Source organism: Apteryx mantelli, chromosome 10 (assembly GCF_036417845.1).
Source record: "Apteryx mantelli isolate bAptMan1 chromosome 10, bAptMan1.hap1, whole genome shotgun sequence".
Classification (NCBI taxonomy): Eukaryota; Metazoa; Chordata; class Aves; order Apterygiformes; family Apterygidae; genus Apteryx; species Apteryx mantelli.
This window is the reverse complement of record NC_089987.1, coordinates 21,195,132-21,215,073: the sequence shown is the minus strand read 5'-3', so window position 1 is coordinate 21,215,073 and position 19,942 is coordinate 21,195,132. Positions and strand designations below refer to the sequence as shown.

Here is a 19,942-nt window from a genome sequence, read left to right as displayed (position 1 = left end):
GCCCCCGGCGCGCCGAGGGGGCAGCGGCTTCCCCGGCTGCGCCCGCCCGCCCGGCGGCCCCGGCCGGGGTCTCCCCGGGCCGCTCCGCAGCTGCCCCAGCGCGCCCGGGTGTCGCCGGTCTAAAGCAGGCGGCGTCAGCACCTGCTTCCAGGCCGCGGCTGCGCACAGGAGCAGGCTGCAGCTGGGTCAGCGGCCTGCATTGCTTCGGGAGCAGGAGTTGGACTTAAGAAACGAAAAAACATGTGCCGGGTGTCGCTCTGGGGCTTCCAAACCGCGAAAAAACAAGCGCCGCGCATGGGTAATAAACTGGTATGAAAAAATATTCCTACCGTATAATTTCACTTGTCGTTTTGCCAGGTGTGCACCCTGGCATGCTGAAACACCGCGCCGAGGAGCGAGTAAGCTCAGGACAGGACAGTGGCTTCAGCACTGAGTGTTCATGCCTCTGGTGTTTTAAAATGATTGTAGCCTTTAGAGACTCTTTATCCCCTTAACCGATGTTGTTTAAGAGTTCTTTTTAATATACCTTTCATAGCCCCTGCTGCTTGCGATTAAAGCCTCTGTCCTGTGACCTTTTAGTGGAAGGCTTACGAAAAGAAAAAAATGTTTTGAACATATTCAGCCTCTCTGTAGAGCTATAATACACGAGACTTTTTTGTTTAACACCACCGAAATTTAGTTGCTTTTAGGTCCAGTTTGCTATAGAACTTTCTTTTTTTTCTGGATACGCCTTTACAAACAATAAAACAAAGCTAAACTGCTATATTCAAGCCATGCTCCCTGATAAAAAGCTAAACTCTGTGTGGGATTTTTTTGTGGGTCTGTTCCCCCCCTTTAAGATGCTTTTCTGTGTTACAGATAGCATTTATATCATAGTTTTCTTTCTCCTAGGGAAAAGGGGGGGGGAGGTAAAAGAAAAATGATAGTTGTGGAGCTCAGTTTGAGATTAACTGTAGTCCTGCTTCTGTTGTAATCTACACAGGCAAGGGTGAAAACTCAGAGAAGTATGCTTTATGTTAAAGTCTGTTTATCCCTGGTCCCTTTTAAAATAAAAAAAATTGCCATAAAAAAAAAAAAAGATTGTGGCAACTTCTTCATTGTAGCTGCTGTATTAAGTGAGGGAGCTGTGACTGGGATTAGCCTCAGCTGCCTGCTTACAGAGCTGTCTCTTTGTGCGTCTCAGGTAGTGTGCTCTCATCCGAGTGATTAAAATGGGCTTTGGACTCTAAATCTAGCATTTTCACTTTGTCCAGAGAGTTTGTGTGATGGTCCCTTTGGCGACCCTGTTAGTGTCACTCCTCGGTAAGCCCGGGCCTTGCTTAAATCAATGGCCGACTCTTCCACTCCCCCACTCCTCACCTTGTGCCCTGTGGACGAGGCAGTCTATCCCCAGAGCTAAGCAGTGGTTTCAGGGGCCAGTGGAAAAGCAAACCAGGAAGCATCCCAGAATTAGGCAGGAACTTGCACTTCTCTTGAGCAAAAGGTGTTTCTGGCTATAAAAATGTTTTTGCTAAAGTTTAAGCTGCTGGAACTGTGCCATGCTAGAAAAAAAACGCAAAACTTTATCTGCAGGTACTGACAGGGCATTAGAAAAGTGTGGTAAGATTACAGCGAAGTATATCTCGTGCAGCCTCCAGTGTCATTAGAAAAAGCTAACCCTGAGTCTCCAGGCATAGTGCACTGAAGGATGAAGATCTTGGTGGTGGCAGCATTTTAATACGTTATGGTCTTGTGTTGAAAGCTGTGTTAATGTATTGCAAAAACTCTTCTCAGCTGCTTTCTCAAAGGGACATCTAAAGGTCATGGTTTGGGGACTAACTGCAAGTGTCCTGGGGTTCAGATTTTTAGGTTCATCTCAATATATAGATTTGTTTTCTGTTAAAAGTTTCTCCATTCTGTTAATTCTTTGTTTGAACCAACTTTATCTCTGCAGGACATGGCAGATATAAAGAAAAAGGTCTATAGAAAACTTACAGTGACGTCTGCTTGTTTCTGTGATAGATCAGGGATGATTCTAACTATAGTATGACAGTTCTTAGTCTCTGTCATTCCTCTTTACAGATCAGTGCTTACTACATGTCTCTGTTCTGTATGAAGCTATTAGGGAAATTGCACCTCTTCTCCTTACCTTCATGCATTACTTTTTTTTTTTTTTCCTTTTTTCCCCCTTTTTGCCTAAGGCATGACTAGTGTCCAACAAAAACTAGCAGTCTCCTCTAATTTGCACAGCAGGGTAAGTAAATTGTAAGGTCAGCTTCCATGTTAAATGATACGTTTTCATCCTCCCTTCCATTTGCTTGCTACACAGCAATGTACATCAAAAGAGTCTCCAAAAAGGGAACAAGGTGGGGAAAAATCTAGGAAAAACTGTGTGTTTATTTTTTCAATACAAAATGGGCTTTGTGTCCAATATATCAGGGCATTCAGTGTATATTGACAAAACAGTTTCTCTGTGCTTTACTTTTGTGCCTGTCACAGACAGGAAGCTCTTCAAGGTCAATCTCCTATTGTATACATACGCGATGCCTGCACTGTCAGGTTATGATTTTTATTTGAGATTTATAGATGCTATGAATGAAACAGCAGGGTGGTGGTATACACAGCATTCCAAAAGCCTTCAAAAGAGCGCCAGCAGCTTGCATCATCGAAGCAGTTGATCCTAAAATGGGTTAGTGACAGGGTTGCGTTGTGGAGAGCTGAACTCCTCTAGTTACTGGATATAGATACGCTAATGTACAAAGGCAGATTGCAGCATCTTCCTTGTTCTGCAGTGGAAGTCATTGTTTATCAACAGGAGTTTTGCAATAAGGATATGGCATGGCCCTTTTAAGTCTTTTTCTTTGAAGCATCCCTCAATGGGAGAACATGTCCCCTTTCAGAGTGCTGCCATTTTTGTGGTTGTCATCATGCCAGTCAGCCAAGCCATGTAGTCTGCCTGAATAAATACAGGTATTTCTCACAGGAGATCAGCTGTTCTGATCTTTGCAATCCCTTGTATCCCCTGCCAGCTTCCTGCTGCTTTCCTGGATGCTGCTGCCTATAACCCTTTGTTACAGGGGAGAATATTTTGCCTGTGTTTCTGCCTCTAGTTGGGAACTAGATACGCTGCTCCCTTCTTTACCTGAGGGCTATGGCTCTCTTTTCGAGGCAGTCTGTATTTGCATTCCCTGGGTTGGCCAGGTAACAGCTAATCAAATAATTCTATTTAAAATAAGATTTAATAAAAAAGCATCTGTAAAATTAAAGGCAAACTTGGCATAATCATGCTTCTCAGAAACAAAACTAGTCAGCAATGCACAGACCATGGAATGTTTCCAAAACAACTAAGGACCGTTTAATATTTCTTAAATTTTCCTTTTCTTTTTTTTTTTTTCCATTTTCAGGTGCTCTCATATATTTGTAGTATGTCTGCAGATCCTGTGTACCTCATTCTTCCATTTCTCTCTTTCCCTCTCCACCCCCCGCTCCCCTCATGCTGGGTGGCAGCTTTAAGCGCGGTCTTCTTACACACAGCCATGGCAGGGAGTTACTCATACTTAAGAGTTGCTGCTAGTAAGAACCAGTTCTGTCCATGTTTAAAACCTGAATAATGAGTGTTAATTTTATTTTTGTTTAAATAGAATAAACTGAAGGTCCCAAACAAATAATTAGGCCTGCACTCGTAAGTACCCAGGAGCAAAAGGAATTATGTACTGTTCTCCTATCCCCAAACCAAACCTAGGACTGGGTGGGACCTTCTAGGTTGCCCTGCTCAGTCCCTTTCTGTAGTAGGCCTCATGCATATAATTTTTCTTATAAATATATCAAACTCTGTTTTAAAAGCAATTATGGTTTTTTGCATTCCACTGTGGTCACTGGAAAGCTGCTTTTGAACCTGATTGGTCTCGCGGTCAGAAACCTCCTTCTAATTGTCAGCCCCTGGGAATCCAGTCATAGACGGGGAACTTTTAGACTGCATACAGAGCCATTGCCCAGCAGCCACAGCATTTGTTTCTGTCAGTGTATGATAAATGCCACATTTACAGCTTCTAATTTACTCTAACATTGGAACAAACAGCTGCAGAATGGTGAGGCCGAGGTTTTTGCAGTGAGGTAGGAGCACACACAAGGTCAGCTGCGGGTAAGAGGGGTCTCACCAGGGTAAGCACTGATGTTTCATACATGCCGCAGAGTTCCAGGGACACCAATCTAATAATTAATGAAGTAGCAAGGGCATAAGGTCCTTCTTGTGTGCTTATTGTGAGATACAAGACGCATTTTGTTAAAAGTCTGAGTTTGCTGTGGCTATAAATAGCTTTCTCAGTAAATGTGGAAAAGGGAAATTATATGTAACCAAGGAGTAACAGAAAATAGAGTTTAAACACCTGTTTCATAACACAGTTATTTTGGGGCTGAGTTAATGGACCAGGCTGTGTACTGAGAAGTAGTTTGTCTTGTGTGATACAGCTTTCATTAGAAGTATATTTAACATAATGCTTGGCACCATTTTTTTTTTTTTTTCAGTTGCTGTCTTGCAGACCTTGCAAATGCCTTTTGTTCCTTGGCATCCTAAAGGTCCTTACTGAGCAGTGTAAAACATTAAATGGTAGCTTCACTGAAGCTGGTGACAGTTTTGTTGTTGACTTTAAGACAAATTCTTAATCCTAGAAAAAGAAGTAGCTGCATTTTGCTGGCTATTAAAAATTCTGGATTGACTGTTGATAAGTATTTAAGAATCAGTTGCAGCCAAACACAGTGAAAAATACTACGTCTAGTTTGTGTAGGTGGGTAGGTAGTATGTTGCCCAAATTATAGTTGGGCCGGGGTTTCAAGCTAACAGTCTTCTGCTAGTCTTTAATGAGAACAGAGCTATCTAATTACATTTGATGTGGAAAAGCATCATTTTCCCATCCTCATGACTATCTCTTTCCATTCTCTGAGACAAGATCCATTCCAAGTTTACTGCCATGGGGTGATTTCAGGTCCTGAACTCCCACATTGCTTCTTTCAAATACGTAAGTGTTCTTTGGAGGCTGCCCGTGCAGGTGCTGTAGCTACTTCTTCTAGCATGAAACAATGTGGCAGCAGATAGAAGTGCAATGGACTAGAATGATTTTAAGAAGTCCCTTTTTTGAATGAATTGTAGTTTACCTGGGCGGGTATCTGCCGAGTGAGTCAAGCCACACTAGTTGATGCAAGCCACGTGTGCTTATTGTGAGATGCAAGACACATTTTGTTAAAAGTCTGAGTTTGCTGTGGCTATAAATAACTTTCTCAGTAAATGTGGAAAAGGGAAATTATATGTAACCAAGGAGTAACAGAAAATAGAGTGCTAATATTTAAATAATGTCAGAATTACTAATTCTGAATGTAATCGCATGCTGGGACCCCTGCACAATTTTGCAAGTACCTGTTTAATTAGGGAAACAAAAAAGAACTTCATGGCCTATCTCCTTCTGACTGGATATTCCTGCAGTTGTTTTTCCTGCATCTTTCAAACTCTTAAAGTTACAGAAGTATTGTTTTGGCATGGGGCAGTTCTTAAAGTTGCATCCTAAACTCTACCACAGAAGTGAGTTATTTTGCTAGGCATTTGTGAGAATCAGTTCATAGGGTTAAATGTGTAGGGTTCCCCCCCCTGCCAGGAGCATGTTAATATCCTTTTTTGCAAGCAGCTCTGTTTCTCTGGCATAACACTGCAATGACTTAGTAATCATCCTCCATTTTGTATTGTTAAGGCAGAAGGATTTATATCAATTATTAGCTAATACAGTGGTTCATGTGTGTATCTGTGAGGCAAATTCCATTTTAGTCGGGTGGAAAGTGGTCAGAGATATCAATATTCAGTATACTAATGGCAGTGCAGCATTCAGGAGCACATTAAGGTCTGCATTTGAGCTCAACAGACTGATGCATATTGTTGCTGTGATTTGTAAGAGTCAAATGTGTTTGCGAACGGGAGTGGGATTTATAAGGCTTGTGGCTGCTGTTGACATACACTACCATGGCTTGAGTAGCTTTAGCAAAACCTTGCAAAAAATCTCATGTAATCTAAGTGATGGGTATGTGTAAGTACTTAAGAGCTTTTTTAGGACAATTTTGAAGTGTCTCAACATATCTGCAATGGAAGCTGGGCTTTTCTGTTTGAATTGTTGCTTACTGATGCTGGAGTGGGTTTGAACTAGCTGGATTTCTATTGGGGTGTGGGGGTTTTGTGGATGAGTGGGGTTAATTCAGTGAATGGGCTTCTGTGCCATAGAGTATAATTGATACAACAAATTGGTTAGCGAGTCTAAATTATTCTCCGAACCTGCAGGGTGATTAGGACGGATGCACATGACCCGAATGCTGCTGGCTGCTTGGTAGTTAACTAAAGTAACCAAGGCTGTCCTCTGCTTGGGGGGACAGGTAGCAATTGTTTGTTTGTTTGTTTAACCTCTGTTTGTATGTATATATGTGCCTTGAGAATTCTTCAGAAACGACTGGAACAGGACTCTAGTGAATCGTGCAGTTCAAAAACTTTATGTGAATGTGGAGTCCTTTCCCTTACCATGAAGTTAATGTGATGATGGATTCTAGAGCTGCTTTTGATCCCTTTTATGTTAACTTCTTATGTACTGCCAAAATAGCAAATAGTACCTGGAATGTAGTACAGATTTAAAAAACTAAATCTTAGATATATAGAAATTACAAGTTTCTTTTCCTTCCTGCCTATTTAGGATCTCAAAATGGGATTGTAGTACTTAAATTTGAAACTCTTGTTCTTGAAATACTGGCCTAAATATGTACTTTCACATAGTTATGTTGAATGGGGAACTTTTAAATTGGAAGTGCGAACAGATTACTTTAAAAGCACATTTAAAAAAAAAACAAGGAAAATGAACAGTAGGACACAACTTCATAAACGGTGATTTCTTTCAGATCGTTTTTGCTCTGGAAATCTAATAATAACACAACCAGAAATAATTGTTGCAAAGCATCAGAGAGTCAGCACATTTTGAAATTGCAGCAGGTGTCTATCTTGATTCCTAAATAAAGACACTAAAAAGAACCATCAGTTTTAGTTTTTTGTTTTGTGGCATCATGTCCTATATAATATTGCAGTCTGTTCAAAGCCAAATAAGTCTGTCGTAGTGTTACCCAACCGGTATATGTGTAACAATAAAGTGGGCCAAGTTAAATTTCTTCTAACATTACTGATTTGTGTGAGGTTTGAGAGCCTCAAAGTGGTTTAAAAAAACTGGAAAAGCTGGAGCTGCTCATAAAAATGTAGTATAACAGCAAAAGCTACTTGATTTATGAATCTTTAGGCTTTTATTGTAGTATTTATAACGATAAAAGATACCTGAGACTCCTGGTTTACCAAGTATCCCTTGCCGCTTGAAGCAGTCTGGAATCGTTCTGCCAGTTTAGGCATTGGAGACATCAAAGGTTTACTTGCAAGAGGGTTTGATGGTGATAGAAACTCTGCAAGCTCTGTGTTGGTGAAATATGAGAGATGCTCATGTGGGAAGTGAGAGAAGGTTAAGTACCAGCTTATGGCACTTCCACAGGAACAGAGTAAGCAGGTGCTGTTCTCTGGGAATTATGCAATTTACAGTTGCATAATTTACAGACAGGATGCTGAAAGCTAGTATGTTAATAGGAACATAGGGGGAAATGTCCCTTTGTTTTATGCAATTATATTCAATTATCTCATTGTTCAAAGCACACAGGAAGGCTGTGGATATTTCTACTTTGTTTAATCTTCTCTTTTGATCACTATTTACTGTTTTGATGGTTCTTGGTGCCTAGGAACAATTTTCCTTGACCGTGCAGTGCTGGGTACTGTATGAAAGATAGGACAGTGAGATGGGCTTCTGCCCCAAAGAATCTGCATGTGAGACAAAGAGAGGGGTGAAGGCAAGTAAGTTGGTTTCAAAAGTTGGAAAAATATCTGTTATTGTGAGAGACAATGGTATCCACATAGGCACTGAAGCTTGTGTAGGGCTAAGCAGAACCCCAGGAGGTCATATGGGTTGTAGTAGTATCAGATATTCCTGAGACCTTTAAAGGCTGCTTGGGAGGAGGAGGGGAGAGGGAAAGGGAAGGAATGGCAGGGCCAGATTAAATGTTGGCAGAGATTCCTTGATTTTCCTGAGTACCCTGGCCCATTGTGTAAATATGCTTAGATTTATTTTTTTCCCCCTCCTCCCATTTTTTTTTTTTAATCTTAGCTAGAAATAATTCATGTTTCTTCCTGTCCATATCTGGTGGTCATAAGAAGCAGCTGTTAACAGTCCTCTTTATAACCTTTTATATAATGAAAAATTTTTTCCTACTAGTCTTTCTAGCACACCTGATTCACTGATTTTGCAAATGGCTGTGGGGAGCCTTCCCTAAATGTCAGGGGAAGTATGGGAGAAAATGAAGGGCATACAAATTTAGGAGAATTTAGGAGATGGGAAATTTTGATTAGCCAAAAACAACAGGAGAGGGTAAGGGCATGTGTTGTGGAGGGCCATAAAAACAAAGATGAGCAACTTAAATTTTATGCGCTAACCCTCCTTCTCCATTGCAGTAAATACAGTCAAAGAAAAGGACTAGAATAATGTTGCAGCAGCATTTTGGACAGGCATTTCAATGGGATATGGAGGTTCATATTTTAGGAGGTGCTTTGCCAAGGGAATCTGTAAAATAGACAAAGTGGTAGATGGCATCCTGGTTATAGGGCTGACCAACAGGCAGCTGTGGGCATGAGTTTGTAATAAATTACATTAAAACCCCCAGGGTGTGGAGATCAGATAGAGGAATTTTAAAATTTTCTGTACTTGAAGTGTTCTTAGTTAAAAGCCTGGAAGATGCAAACTGTCCAGGAGATGATTCTCCCATGTTTACCATATGGTTCTATAGCACTTAAAAGGGGGGATCCCACTCCTGAGGCACGAACATACTGTAATAATGCAAACAGTAACAGCAGAAAAGTAGATGAGGTGTTAGAGAAAAGCTGCATATGAGGAATCCACCATTGGAAAGATGAAGCTGTCTGTCAAAGTAGAACCCAATGGTAACATCAGAATGCAGACAAAAATCAAGACCCATCTCTGACATCCTGTCTCACAAGATGGAGCTAAAGACAAGAAACACCTGCACTGTGCACTCCCTTAATCACTTGCATTCCAGTGATTTCCTGCTTTCTGCTTGTGGAGGAAATGTGCTTCGAATGGAGGCTCCTACAGGCTTTTATAAAGGACTTTAGGAATGTATAAAAAAGCCTTAACAGCTAACATAGATTCTTTTCCCTTGGCATTTGTTCTGTGAAATGAATGGATTTATTAAGGGATAGGTACGTGTTTTGTTTTGTTTTGTTTTTTTAGTTATTTATTTTTAACTGTTGCCTGGACAGTATAAAGATTAAAAACCCTCTATTAGTTTGGAGATTAGAATAACTGTGTTAAGATGTCAAGAGGTACAACTGCATAATAAGAAACTGTTCTTGTGTGTTAAATGCTAGTTGCACTGTAGGATGGATGTTCTAGTGCTTAAAGCGTGGACTTGGTGTGGAGATGTGGGGTTCAGTTTCGTAGCCTACAGCAGATACTGTGAATGCTTGCATGAAGGTTGCATACCTTTAAAACTGAGTGGGGTGTGGGTGGAGGGATGTTTGAGGTCAAGGTGGATGGTGAGTTAAAAATATTTCATTCACCCTTTATTTTGTTCTGCAAATTCACTAGAACAGGCTTAGCACAATGAGATCATACTTGATCCCACCACCAGAACGTTACAGGCAAGTGTTAAAGGCACTGCATGGTAGATTCAAATATCTGTTAGTGTCATCAGATCCCATGCCCCAAACCCAGAAAAAGTGGACTGCAAAGAAATGTTTGAGCCTTGAAATTTTATTACCTTGTTTGCATCAACCAGTTATTCCTTTCAGCACCAATAAAGGACAAAAAAACCTCCCTGTTGTTCAAAGTATCTTGTTTTTGTCAGGTGTAAGATAGTGGTTTTCTTAGAGGCAAAGAAACCAGTGAAAATACTTAGTTTTTTATTTTTTTAATACATTTATAACAAAATGTCAGAAGGTGTGTGCTTACCATATAAAAACATTAGGTCCCAGAAGGATACAATACCGAAAAATTATTGAAATAAAAAAGGTTATTCTTATTATAGGATTTCTAAACTTCAGCAATAATACAAGATTTTAAAAGCATCAAGATTATATTTAAAAGAAGATGGTATGGAAAAATGAGACCTTCAGTAACAATTTGACCCTCATTATAATGGATGATAAAAATAGGGAGTTTCTCAAAGTGCTTGAATTGTAGGCGTTTCTTTTCTCATCCTGTAATGCAGGAGGAGGGAAAAATACTTAATTTCTGAGCTGATGATATGTGCTGACACTGATGCACTGCTATGTGGTCCAAGGGTAGCTCAGATACCAAACTGAAGACAGTCATATCTGCTTAATCTGGCCCACCACAGGCCATTTAAAAAAAATATTAGAATTGTAAGTTCCTTAAATCTTACTGTCTTATCTAACAGGTAGGACTGAGGGTCTAGCCAGACTAGCTGAGAGTGCTTCTGGGACAAAACATTGTAATAATACTTGCACAAGATAGGTAAACTGGTTACATGAGATAACTTTCTCAAGGGTTTCTCTAAAGCTGGCCACACTGCAGTAGGCTGCAAGCGTCTCTTGAAGCCAGGGTGTGGTACAGTTTATGTTCAGTTACGTTAGACAACTTCTATTAAACATCCAGTTTGTGGTGGTGATAAAACTAGCTGGCCACCACTTGGATTATTTAGTTATAGTGAACACTTTTTCACATAGCATAAAGCTGTACACTAAGCGTTACTATCCTTGTCCTCAGTGCTGAGCTGTGGTGCAAAGCAACTGGATCAGGTATCCCTTTCAGACCCTCAGGCAAACAGAGCACAGGTTAGTGGCTCTGAATGTGCCTGAAAGGCTACATACTACTTTCTGTTGGTGTTTTTAAAATAATCTAAAGGTACCAATGCTGTAAGGACCGGACATCCTTGAATATTCTGGAAGTTCCTAGTTTTCAGTTGTACTCATTTAAGTGTCTTTTGTTCAGCTGTTCTTGAACTGTGTTGTAAAAGGCAAACTGAACATGAGAAACAGAAGATGTCTTGTTGTGTGTTATCTAGCTTCTATAAAAACAGGTGACACTTCATCTACAGTATCCGCATTGAGTGACAGTTATTAAACCAAGAACAGCATTATCACCCACTTCTTGAAGATAAGTGAAATCCCTGTACAAAGTGGGGTAAGCACAATACAGTAAGTTTAACTCAAGTTTCTTAAAAATAACATCCTACTAATAAAGTGGGTCATGCTGTCCTTGGGCAAGGTGGGATTGACATCTGAAAAGCTATCCATGGTTTAATTTCCTAGGGATGTTCTGCATTTTTCTATTTTAATGCAAATATTCTATTACATAGTATCTGTCTAAGGCTTGTTATGATTGATATCCTGTCAGTATAGTTATTGTCTGAACGATTTTTTTCTGAGCTAGTGTATGGAAGTGTAGGAGTAGTGTAGACAACCTGGTTTTCTCCAGGATGTCACTTTTCTAGAAAGGAAAGTCTGTTCTTGACAGTTTACCAGTACATGTGCTCTCTAACTCCTGCAAGCATATCAAGGCATCAGAAGGCACAGGATCAATGCAAAAAAGCAAGGAGCATTTGTACAGTGGTGCCACAATGCTGTACCTCCCAGCATCACTCTCTTGCAAAGTTAGATCCTTAAGACAGTAAATTAGTAAGAACTACCTAGACTGGTTAAGTGTATATGTGTTGTTTAAAGAGACCATTTTACAACTATCCATTTCTTGATCACTGAAAAGCTAAGAACATCAAAATCTAAAACAGTTTACTTCAATTTTGAAAAAATATTTCTCAACATATCTCAAAAGGTTGACAAAAGTGCCTGGTTTTTAGTCAGCACAAAGTCACAGACCTAATTTAAAAGTAATTTAGACAACATTAATTTTACTGTAAATAATGTAAGATTGTTTGGCAGTAGAGTTTTATGATTATATCCCACACAGTGTCAAATTCAGCTACTGCAACTGATACTCAGTGAAGTTGATATCAAATTGTAATTTACATTGTTAGGAAAGCTATTAAAAATACTGTACCTTATATTTAATCTTACTACTGAGAAATAGCTGCTGGACAGCACACAAATTGCTACTGTTACTGTTTGTTTTTTGTAAAAAGGTTAATAAAATACAAGCACGGTAGAAAATAGGATTAAAAGCATTGTTGCAGGTACAAGTCTTTCGGAACTGGGTGGAGAGATAAGAAACCAGAAAAACACACTGCGCGTATGTGCGCTCTCTGTATAAAGAGAAACATACAAAGTGGGAAACTGTGCACTGGGATAGCACACTGAAGTGTCTGGTGCTGTAAACTTGAATTCCTAATTTTATCAAAAAGGGGAATTGAGTCTGGTTCTGTTTTTGAGTCTCCATGGGTTGCACTTTGCAGACTACCACATGGTTTGGCACACTACACTTGTAAGAGGCAGTCTCTGCTGAAGGGATGCCAGGACTGGAAAATGAGGTGTAAAACATGTCAAGATTGGGCACCCTGGGAGAGTGTGAAAAGGGCCCCTACTGCCTACTTGGAATTAGCCAATATTGTTAGTACTTTCATGACTATTAAGAGTTTCTCTACGTGGAGAATCAGGCTGATCTAAGTAAAAGTTCTGTTTACTGTAGCTAATTAAGCCAGTACAAGAGGCTGTGCAGACTGAGATTTCTATTTTAAATCTAGTTTAGTTTAATTTATCTCAAGCTGATTCCTAGCAGGTGTAAACTAAACTAAAACAAGAGCATCTTCAGGAGTTTGTGGCCAGCATAACTAAAACAGTTTACTTAAAGGAGTAAGTACAAGTTTTAGATTAACTAACTCTTCTCTTTTCAACACAGGGATTTTGTAATGTAAGGGAAAATAGGCAGAAGAAACTAAGTATTGGATTAAAAAGCAAGGGGTCTTGTTGTTCTTCTAGCAACACCTTTGCTCTCTTCTGAACTTAAATCCCTAAAAATGCCAATAAGTCTAGTTATGAATCTGACTCTTAGCTCTTCATTTTTTCTGTTAAGGTTACAGAGGTTGAGTAGGTCAAGTCATTGGGATAAGATGGCAGAGAAGAGCCCCACATTAAAGGGCAGCAGTGGAAAGAAAATATGGATTAGATGACAAGACCCCCTATTAAAGTCTGTGCATAACAAATGCAGAATTGTGTCCCACAGACATAAACCTACCTTCTGCTCAGCAGTTACTTAACACTGAGAGTCACAGTTCTATTTTCTATTTATTCTGTAAGCTAGCCATGCTACTCTTTCCTTTAAGTGTACTGATTCCTTTGGAAAATATTACATTACCCTGCCTTATCAGTCATACACTGTTGTATACTTGTTTTCCAAAAATGTGACTTACGTTTATTTTAAATCTATATCTAGCATGCATTTTACAAGCTATTTCCCATTTGCTCTTTCTAGCCAGGGCAGAATGTTGACTCTGATGTTACCAATGGTACTACAGGAATCTATTCACTCTACTGTAACACTATACATCATCCTATACCATAATTCAGAACTGCCCCACATATGGGAAAGAAATAAAAGACATTACAGGGGAACTGTATTTCTTCTTCAAAGACTAACTTGTGCTTAGAAAACTAAAGGCCCAATTCTGGAGTCATTATTCAGACAAAACACTTCATAACTGTAATGGGAACACAGTTGGAATAGGATGGTAGAACTGTGTTTTAAAGTCTAATTCCTAATTTTTTAAGTATCCTTAATCGGAGAGACTATTGGTCGGCAAATTGAATAGAGTTTTTTTGTTGTTTTAAGATTTATCTGTAATGACAGAAGGGTTTGCCAGTCCCAGAATGCCTTACTTTTGCTGGTTTCTGATTTTTGAATTCACTTCCATTCTTATTTTCCCCATGGTATCTTACTATTTTATCTGAGTGGCATGCAGTGCGGGCGCATGCTACTGAGGCAAGCACGCTACTACAACTTTAACAGGCTAAAAAAGAAAAAAGCTTTAGCTTCTTAGTTATACAAAGAAATTATGCAAAAAACCATTGAGCGGCACTAACTCACAGACTAATTACAAACTAAATTGTGCTATATATTAGTATAAAAACATGTTTTAATAAGAATGGCACTGGTTCAGAAGGAATTAGGACTTCCATCTTGGTTCCTTTCGGTCCACAGTGTGAAAGCATTGTAATACAGGCCTGCCCTGTTGCCTGAGCAACTTGTGACAGTGGTTTTTGGCCACAACCCCTTCAATTTCTTCCCTTTTTATATCCTCTATTGTTGGTACATTCTGGAGCGTAGCCTGGGTCAGGTCTGGTCATCTTTCCTAACGTGGCACCAGAATAGTTCGTTCTTATGTTCTGATATATATATTTTTTATATTGTCAATGTTTCCCTCTTCTAATCTCTCAAAGCTGGTCAGGTCAGTTTTAAGGGTCATCTTCTCCCGTAGACACCATTAGACGCATTGCTACTGGTAGGTGGTCTGTCAAGCCTGCTAACTGGGTAATAAAGCTGAACTCTTCCACTTCCTGCAGAAGGAAGACAAAAAGTAAGCAAGAAGGAATTTAAAAACCAATGATGTGTTTTATCACACGTCAGGCTTCACCTTTTTATGCCTCTCCTTGAGCTATCTCATTGCATCAGTAGATGTACAGGACTAAAAAGGCCTGCAACCAGTCTGGCTTGGTTATACTATTGGTAAACTATCTGCTACACAACGTAAGTCAATGTGATGCAGTTGATGAGGTGCAAAACTGATACAATATATAGTTTAATGACACTGGATGAAATCTCTTGTACCCTTTTCTTTCCATGTACGGCAATATCCACATTGTTCCAGATAGGCTTATCTGTAATCCCGCTGTAGGTTACTGATGTACATAGGGAAAGAGTCACCTGGGAAGAGGGGCTGGCTTTACTGTGCTAGACAGAGCATGCAGCTAAAAAGCAAGCCTGACTTCATCAGACAGTGATGGTAACCTTCACGGGAACTTAAGGTGGTTAGGAGCCTTGCTCCTTGCATCTCTGAATTCCAGCCTTTGCGCTGGCAAAATTTCACAGGACCAGATTAAAGTTCTGAAGGGAAGTTCTGCTTGCTTCCCAGCTTCTGAAAACCTCATGGTAGCAACCTTAGTGTTCTCTTTATACAATTCACTTGACCCCTTCTATGGGCCACATACTTATTTTGCCAGTATTTTGATAATTGCTTGCAGGAAGCATAGATACTGCAGTTCTATAAACACTTTTTAGCTAGCATTAACTAGCATCCCACAAGAGGAATTAATCTGGCCTTTTCCTAACCACTCATTTGTTTCCCAGGCAAGAGCACTTGTATGATAAGCCTTATCAAAGACCTAATCTGGGTCAAAAGTATTCGAATGTTTTTTGTTGCTGTTCATTTGAATGTAGGATGAGTTTAGCACACAGATGCACCATAGACATCTGCACACCCAAAACCAGAAGCCTTAGAAGAATTTAGCTGCTAAGCTGGCATGTCTGTTGAGCGCCTGCAAATGGAGAGCACAGGCAGATCAAGGTATCATGCGCTAAACTATGGTGAATTGCTAGACTGCAGGTCATTCTACAGTAATTGTAGTGGGGTATGGTAAATAAATGTGAACTAGTTTCTCATTTTCATCGTGGAATTCTGTATAAGGCAAGATCACATGCTAGGAAGCAGATAGTGCACTGCAAATTCTCTTTCTAGCTTAGCACTTCAACTTTTGTCTGTATCACAGACTTGTAACTTCAGCAGGTTTTCATAGGCATAGTGAAAGCACAGCCAGACACTTCAGCAAACTTAATGAAACTGCACATAGTTGCAGTAGCTTTTCTGAGTAGGGAGCTTTTTAATAATAGTTATACAGCTTTAAAATGAGCTAGAAGCTCTTTTTTTTTTTTTTTTTTTTTTTTAAGTCTCATAAAAAGGACTGCTGGCATGGAAAGCATCAGCCAGAACAGTCTGGCAAAACTTTAAAGAACAGAAATAAGATGTTTGTTTGTTTGTTTCTTGTTTTGAAGGGCAGCATATCTGCAAGCGTTGCTACCAGAACCACCTAAACTCCATCTATTAAATAAACAAATTTTATGTTTGCAAAGTCAGGCATGCAAGAAGTAGAACATACTAAAGCAGCGAGTTCTCCTTTTAACCCAAGCAGAAGAGGCTGCTGTGCAATCTAGACAGTTTGTTCTGTGAGTAATGGCTCTCTTTCTTGTGAAACTCACCACTTTCCATTCCAGGTAGAGACCTTCTTCTGTATAAAGCATATAGTCAATTCTCCTCCCGTTTCCTTTCAGTGACGCCTTCCTCCCCTTTTGACTGGAACTATGGTTCTTGCTGGTGGGATAGACTAAGTAGCCTTTCCTTCCTTCTTCGCTTTCCAGCACCCTGTTTCACAAAAAAACACCCAAGTGCATTAAATGTTTGCTCATTCTGTCCTGTTGTACATTTAGCTAGCTTCTCTCCAAATCCCCAGTAAGGGTAATGCCCATCCAAAAAACCTGATAAAATTGCAGTGTGAAGCACATCTTCTCCCAGCTGTGTTTTTCAACACGAGGCTGTATCAACTGTGCTAACATGTTGACCGTGGCTTTATCATCACTGATGCTGTACAGCAAGGCTGGGTACCAACCCTTGTAGCCAGGAGAGCAAACATCTGAGAGAAGGATCTAGCCTGCCTGCTCTCTGCAGCAAGTTTGCAGCCCAGGGCAGCCCCCCCTCAGTTGATTTCCAGTATCTTTGAATCTAGCAGTAGGGGAAACTTTCATGGGTTACTTTGTATCAAGGTACATAAATTTGTTCTAAAGCTGTCCATTCTGATCAGTGCAACTCCTTCTGAAATTAGACAGCCACCTTTACAGAAAGGACATGGATGAGTGCAATGGTTTTCGGAAAGTGCGTACCTGGGCGTGTGGTGTTTGGTTTTGAGCGAGTCTCTGCACCTGATTACTTTGTCTTGGATCTCAAGCTCCTACTTCACTAATCCTGACAGCCAATAACTTTGATTTCTGTATAATGACAATATCTTCAAACTCCTCTACAGAGATGAACTTGCTTGACAAGTGTGGTGAAGGGGTTAGTACTGCCCCTATGTTGCATAGAGATTATCCAGCTCAAGACCATATACAGAAGTAAAGATTAAGATTCAGTTTTCTAGGTACCAGTCTTTGTTCAGGCTAATAAGCTGCTTCTCTCTCATGGAAGTGTTTACAGTTTGGCTACTTAAACCTTAAGAGTAGATTTTACACAGAAGACTATCAAGGCTCTGAGCAACTTAATCTAACTTTGAAGTTAGCTGTGCTTTGAACAGGAGGTTGGACTTGATGACCTACAAAGGTCCCATTCACCATATTTTATAATAATTCTATGTTTCTGTGTTGTTATGCTGTCGGATTTAAAAGGACACTTGTTTTACCTTCTTGTATTCTATTTAAAAGATCTACCAGTGTAGTGCTAAAGACAGCATGTGCACAATTGCGCGTGCAAAAGTGGAATGCGCACGCAGTAGGATTTGTAACTGCACATATAGGGTATTAGGCAAACAGTTAATATAAAGTACAATCAAGTTTTGCACAGTAACTTATGCGTGCAGAGAGGGACAAATTTGGTTGTGGTTTTGGTATCTGGGTCAAAATACAGAAACAAACGATTTTCAAAACCAACTCCCTGAAAATCATTTTTCTTTACTTACCTGCCAAAACCTGAGCTCAGGGTTCTCAAGGTTTCCCTTGTAAGAGTTGACTACTCCATTAAGCTACATCATCAACTGTCGCAGGAGAAACACTGAGCCATGAACTCGGGTCCTAGCAGGTACAAAGCCTCTAATTTCACCTTGGAAAAAAATAAGATATTTTGATCACCCAGATTTTAAAAATTGACTTTGGATGTTTTTTATGGGGTTGGGTACTTTTTTGTGCATGCATGTGAGAATACAGAATGAAGGAAAAAATGAGACACGCACTGAACTTTTGTGATGTGTTCTGAGGTTTGAGATCAGAATGGTTTCTCTGTCCAATTTTGTTACTTTGGAAGGATGGCGGCAAGGGGGGGACGCAGCACTTGCTACAGCTGAAGGGGTGTAATTTATGTTAGAATCCGTAAGTTTTGGTTAATTGATGCATAAAAGAAGTACTTTATTTGCTTTTAAATGACAACTATGACAAAGTCATAGTTGGTTATTTAATCAGAACTTCTTTAACCCCTCTGGCCTTAATGAAATATTGAAGGTTCTTACAGTTTATTGTAGCCAGTTTATAAAAAGTAAGCTTCCTTCTATGTATTATTCAGTTTTAGACTGTCATCTTATAACTTATGTTAAATTAGCTTACTTTCTGCACCCCATTTGCAAGGTGAACTGTTCATTCTACAGAGAGCTATTGCAAGTGATTCACTTCATGAAATTTTCCTTCTTGATTCAAGGAAGCTCTTTGAAACTGACCTCATTTGAAAACTGTATTTATATTTGGCAAAGCCAATTAGGTAACACAGCAGATGAAACTGCTCATTAGAGCTAGAGTACTACTGCAAAAAATCTTGCATGACTTTAAAAGGTGAATTTGCTTCAGCTTCAATTCTGTCCTTTTAAAATTCTGTGAACATGTTATTTACTTAACCTGCACAAAGGCTCCTGGAAGAGAAATGTTAATTTCAAATACATGGGGAAAATGAGTTGTGAATGTGTGTGCATCAGTTTCTGACTAAAAGTTGTATCACTTTATACGTAATGGTCTGCTGTTTGTCACTACAGGAAGTAGAGGGAAGTACCAACCATCTGGCTAGGCCATACTAACATACTAACCTAGTTAGGTGCTAACAATTTAAGTGAACATAACTAATTATGACTGAGCCATAAAACAAAATCATAAAACTTCAATTTTATCAGAATAATTGCTCTAATTCCTAGGGCACAAAGGAGGGAAGCATAAAAAGTAATTTTAACTTACTTTTTTCCTGGAAAGATTTAAAGTCTTGAGTAACTCCAAAGTTAAAGTATGAAAGCTCTGTCATGCAACTTTTTGGCTGATCAGCTTAGATTGGGAATACTGACCATAGCTGCAGTGAACAAAGCAGCATGAAGAGCAGTATGTCTAAGGGAACCATAACGCAAAACTTATTCCCTCATCATAAAACTTGAGGGAGCCAGAGGAGTTGTAGATCTTTTTTACTGCTGTTCCAGTCTGTAGCCCAGAGTCATAGGCCAGCCTTTCCAACCACAGCCCTGCAGACTGGGCTAAACGTTGGACTTAAATCCCATTTCTTAGCTGTGCCGTAATTTGGTCTTCCGTTCCAGAATCCATTCAGGGCTAAGATAAAATTGCCTATGCCAGTCCTTTCCTGAGGGTGGAATTCACCTCTGTGAAGCAAGATTATTTGTGCGCGTTTCAGGAAGCCTCTCTGAGCAGACGCGGGTGCAGCATCCAGCACTGTGGCAAGGCCCAGCTTATGTCTACCTTAATTGTTCTACGTTTATAAACACCTTGCTCGTTATTTGTACCAAGTGTATTGTACTAGTCTGATGTTTTATGTATGCAGTACTTAACATGAAAGAAATAGTAAAGAACTTGTTGTGCTACTGCTTTCATGGACTAATTAGTTTAATAATGTGAACTGCTTAATTTTATTTATAAACTACAGAAAAGCGCTGATGAAGAAATAATTGTCTGGGTAGCTTACGTTGCTACTTACTGCTGATATAAATGTGCATTTTAAATGGCTTTAGAACTTGATCAAGATTTATTATTGAAAATTTTCAGAATGGATCAGTTTTAGGCTGTACCTTGTTTTGCTGCCTAAATAAATGATATTTGTTAGCTTCATAGTGCTCCACAGCTTCTATGCTGTCAATAGCATTTTATAGTCTCCAGGCACTTTATTTATGTATGCTAGGAAAGACATTTAT

At 39.6% G+C, this 19,942-nt stretch overlaps 1 protein-coding gene and 1 long non-coding RNA gene across 3 annotated transcripts in view; one reads left to right on the top strand and one right to left on the bottom strand.

Moving 5' to 3' along the window:
• Positions 1 to 19,942, top strand: part of LOC106483185 (uncharacterized) — a 40,892-nt gene that overhangs the window by 297 nt on the left and 20,653 nt on the right. The window contains exon 1 of one of the 2 annotated variants that reach the window (XR_010885302.1): positions 123 to 309. The exons of the other annotated variant lie outside the window; for it this stretch is intronic. This is a non-coding gene — a long non-coding RNA (uncharacterized lncRNA). Of the gene's footprint in view, positions 1 to 122; positions 310 to 19,942 lie in introns of those variants that run through there. 2 annotated transcript variants of the gene reach the window in all.
• SMPD3 (sphingomyelin phosphodiesterase 3) overlaps positions 14,273 to 19,942 on the bottom strand; it is a 42,202-nt gene continuing 36,532 nt past the window's right edge. The window contains exons 6-7 of the mRNA XM_013941040.2: positions 16,269 to 16,431; positions 14,273 to 14,572 (exon numbers count right to left, since the gene is read on the bottom strand). Coding sequence (XP_013796494.1) covers positions 14,471 to 14,572; positions 16,269 to 16,431 — 265 coding nt within the window. The 3' untranslated portion in view covers positions 14,273 to 14,470. The remainder of the gene's footprint in view (positions 14,573 to 16,268; positions 16,432 to 19,942) is intronic.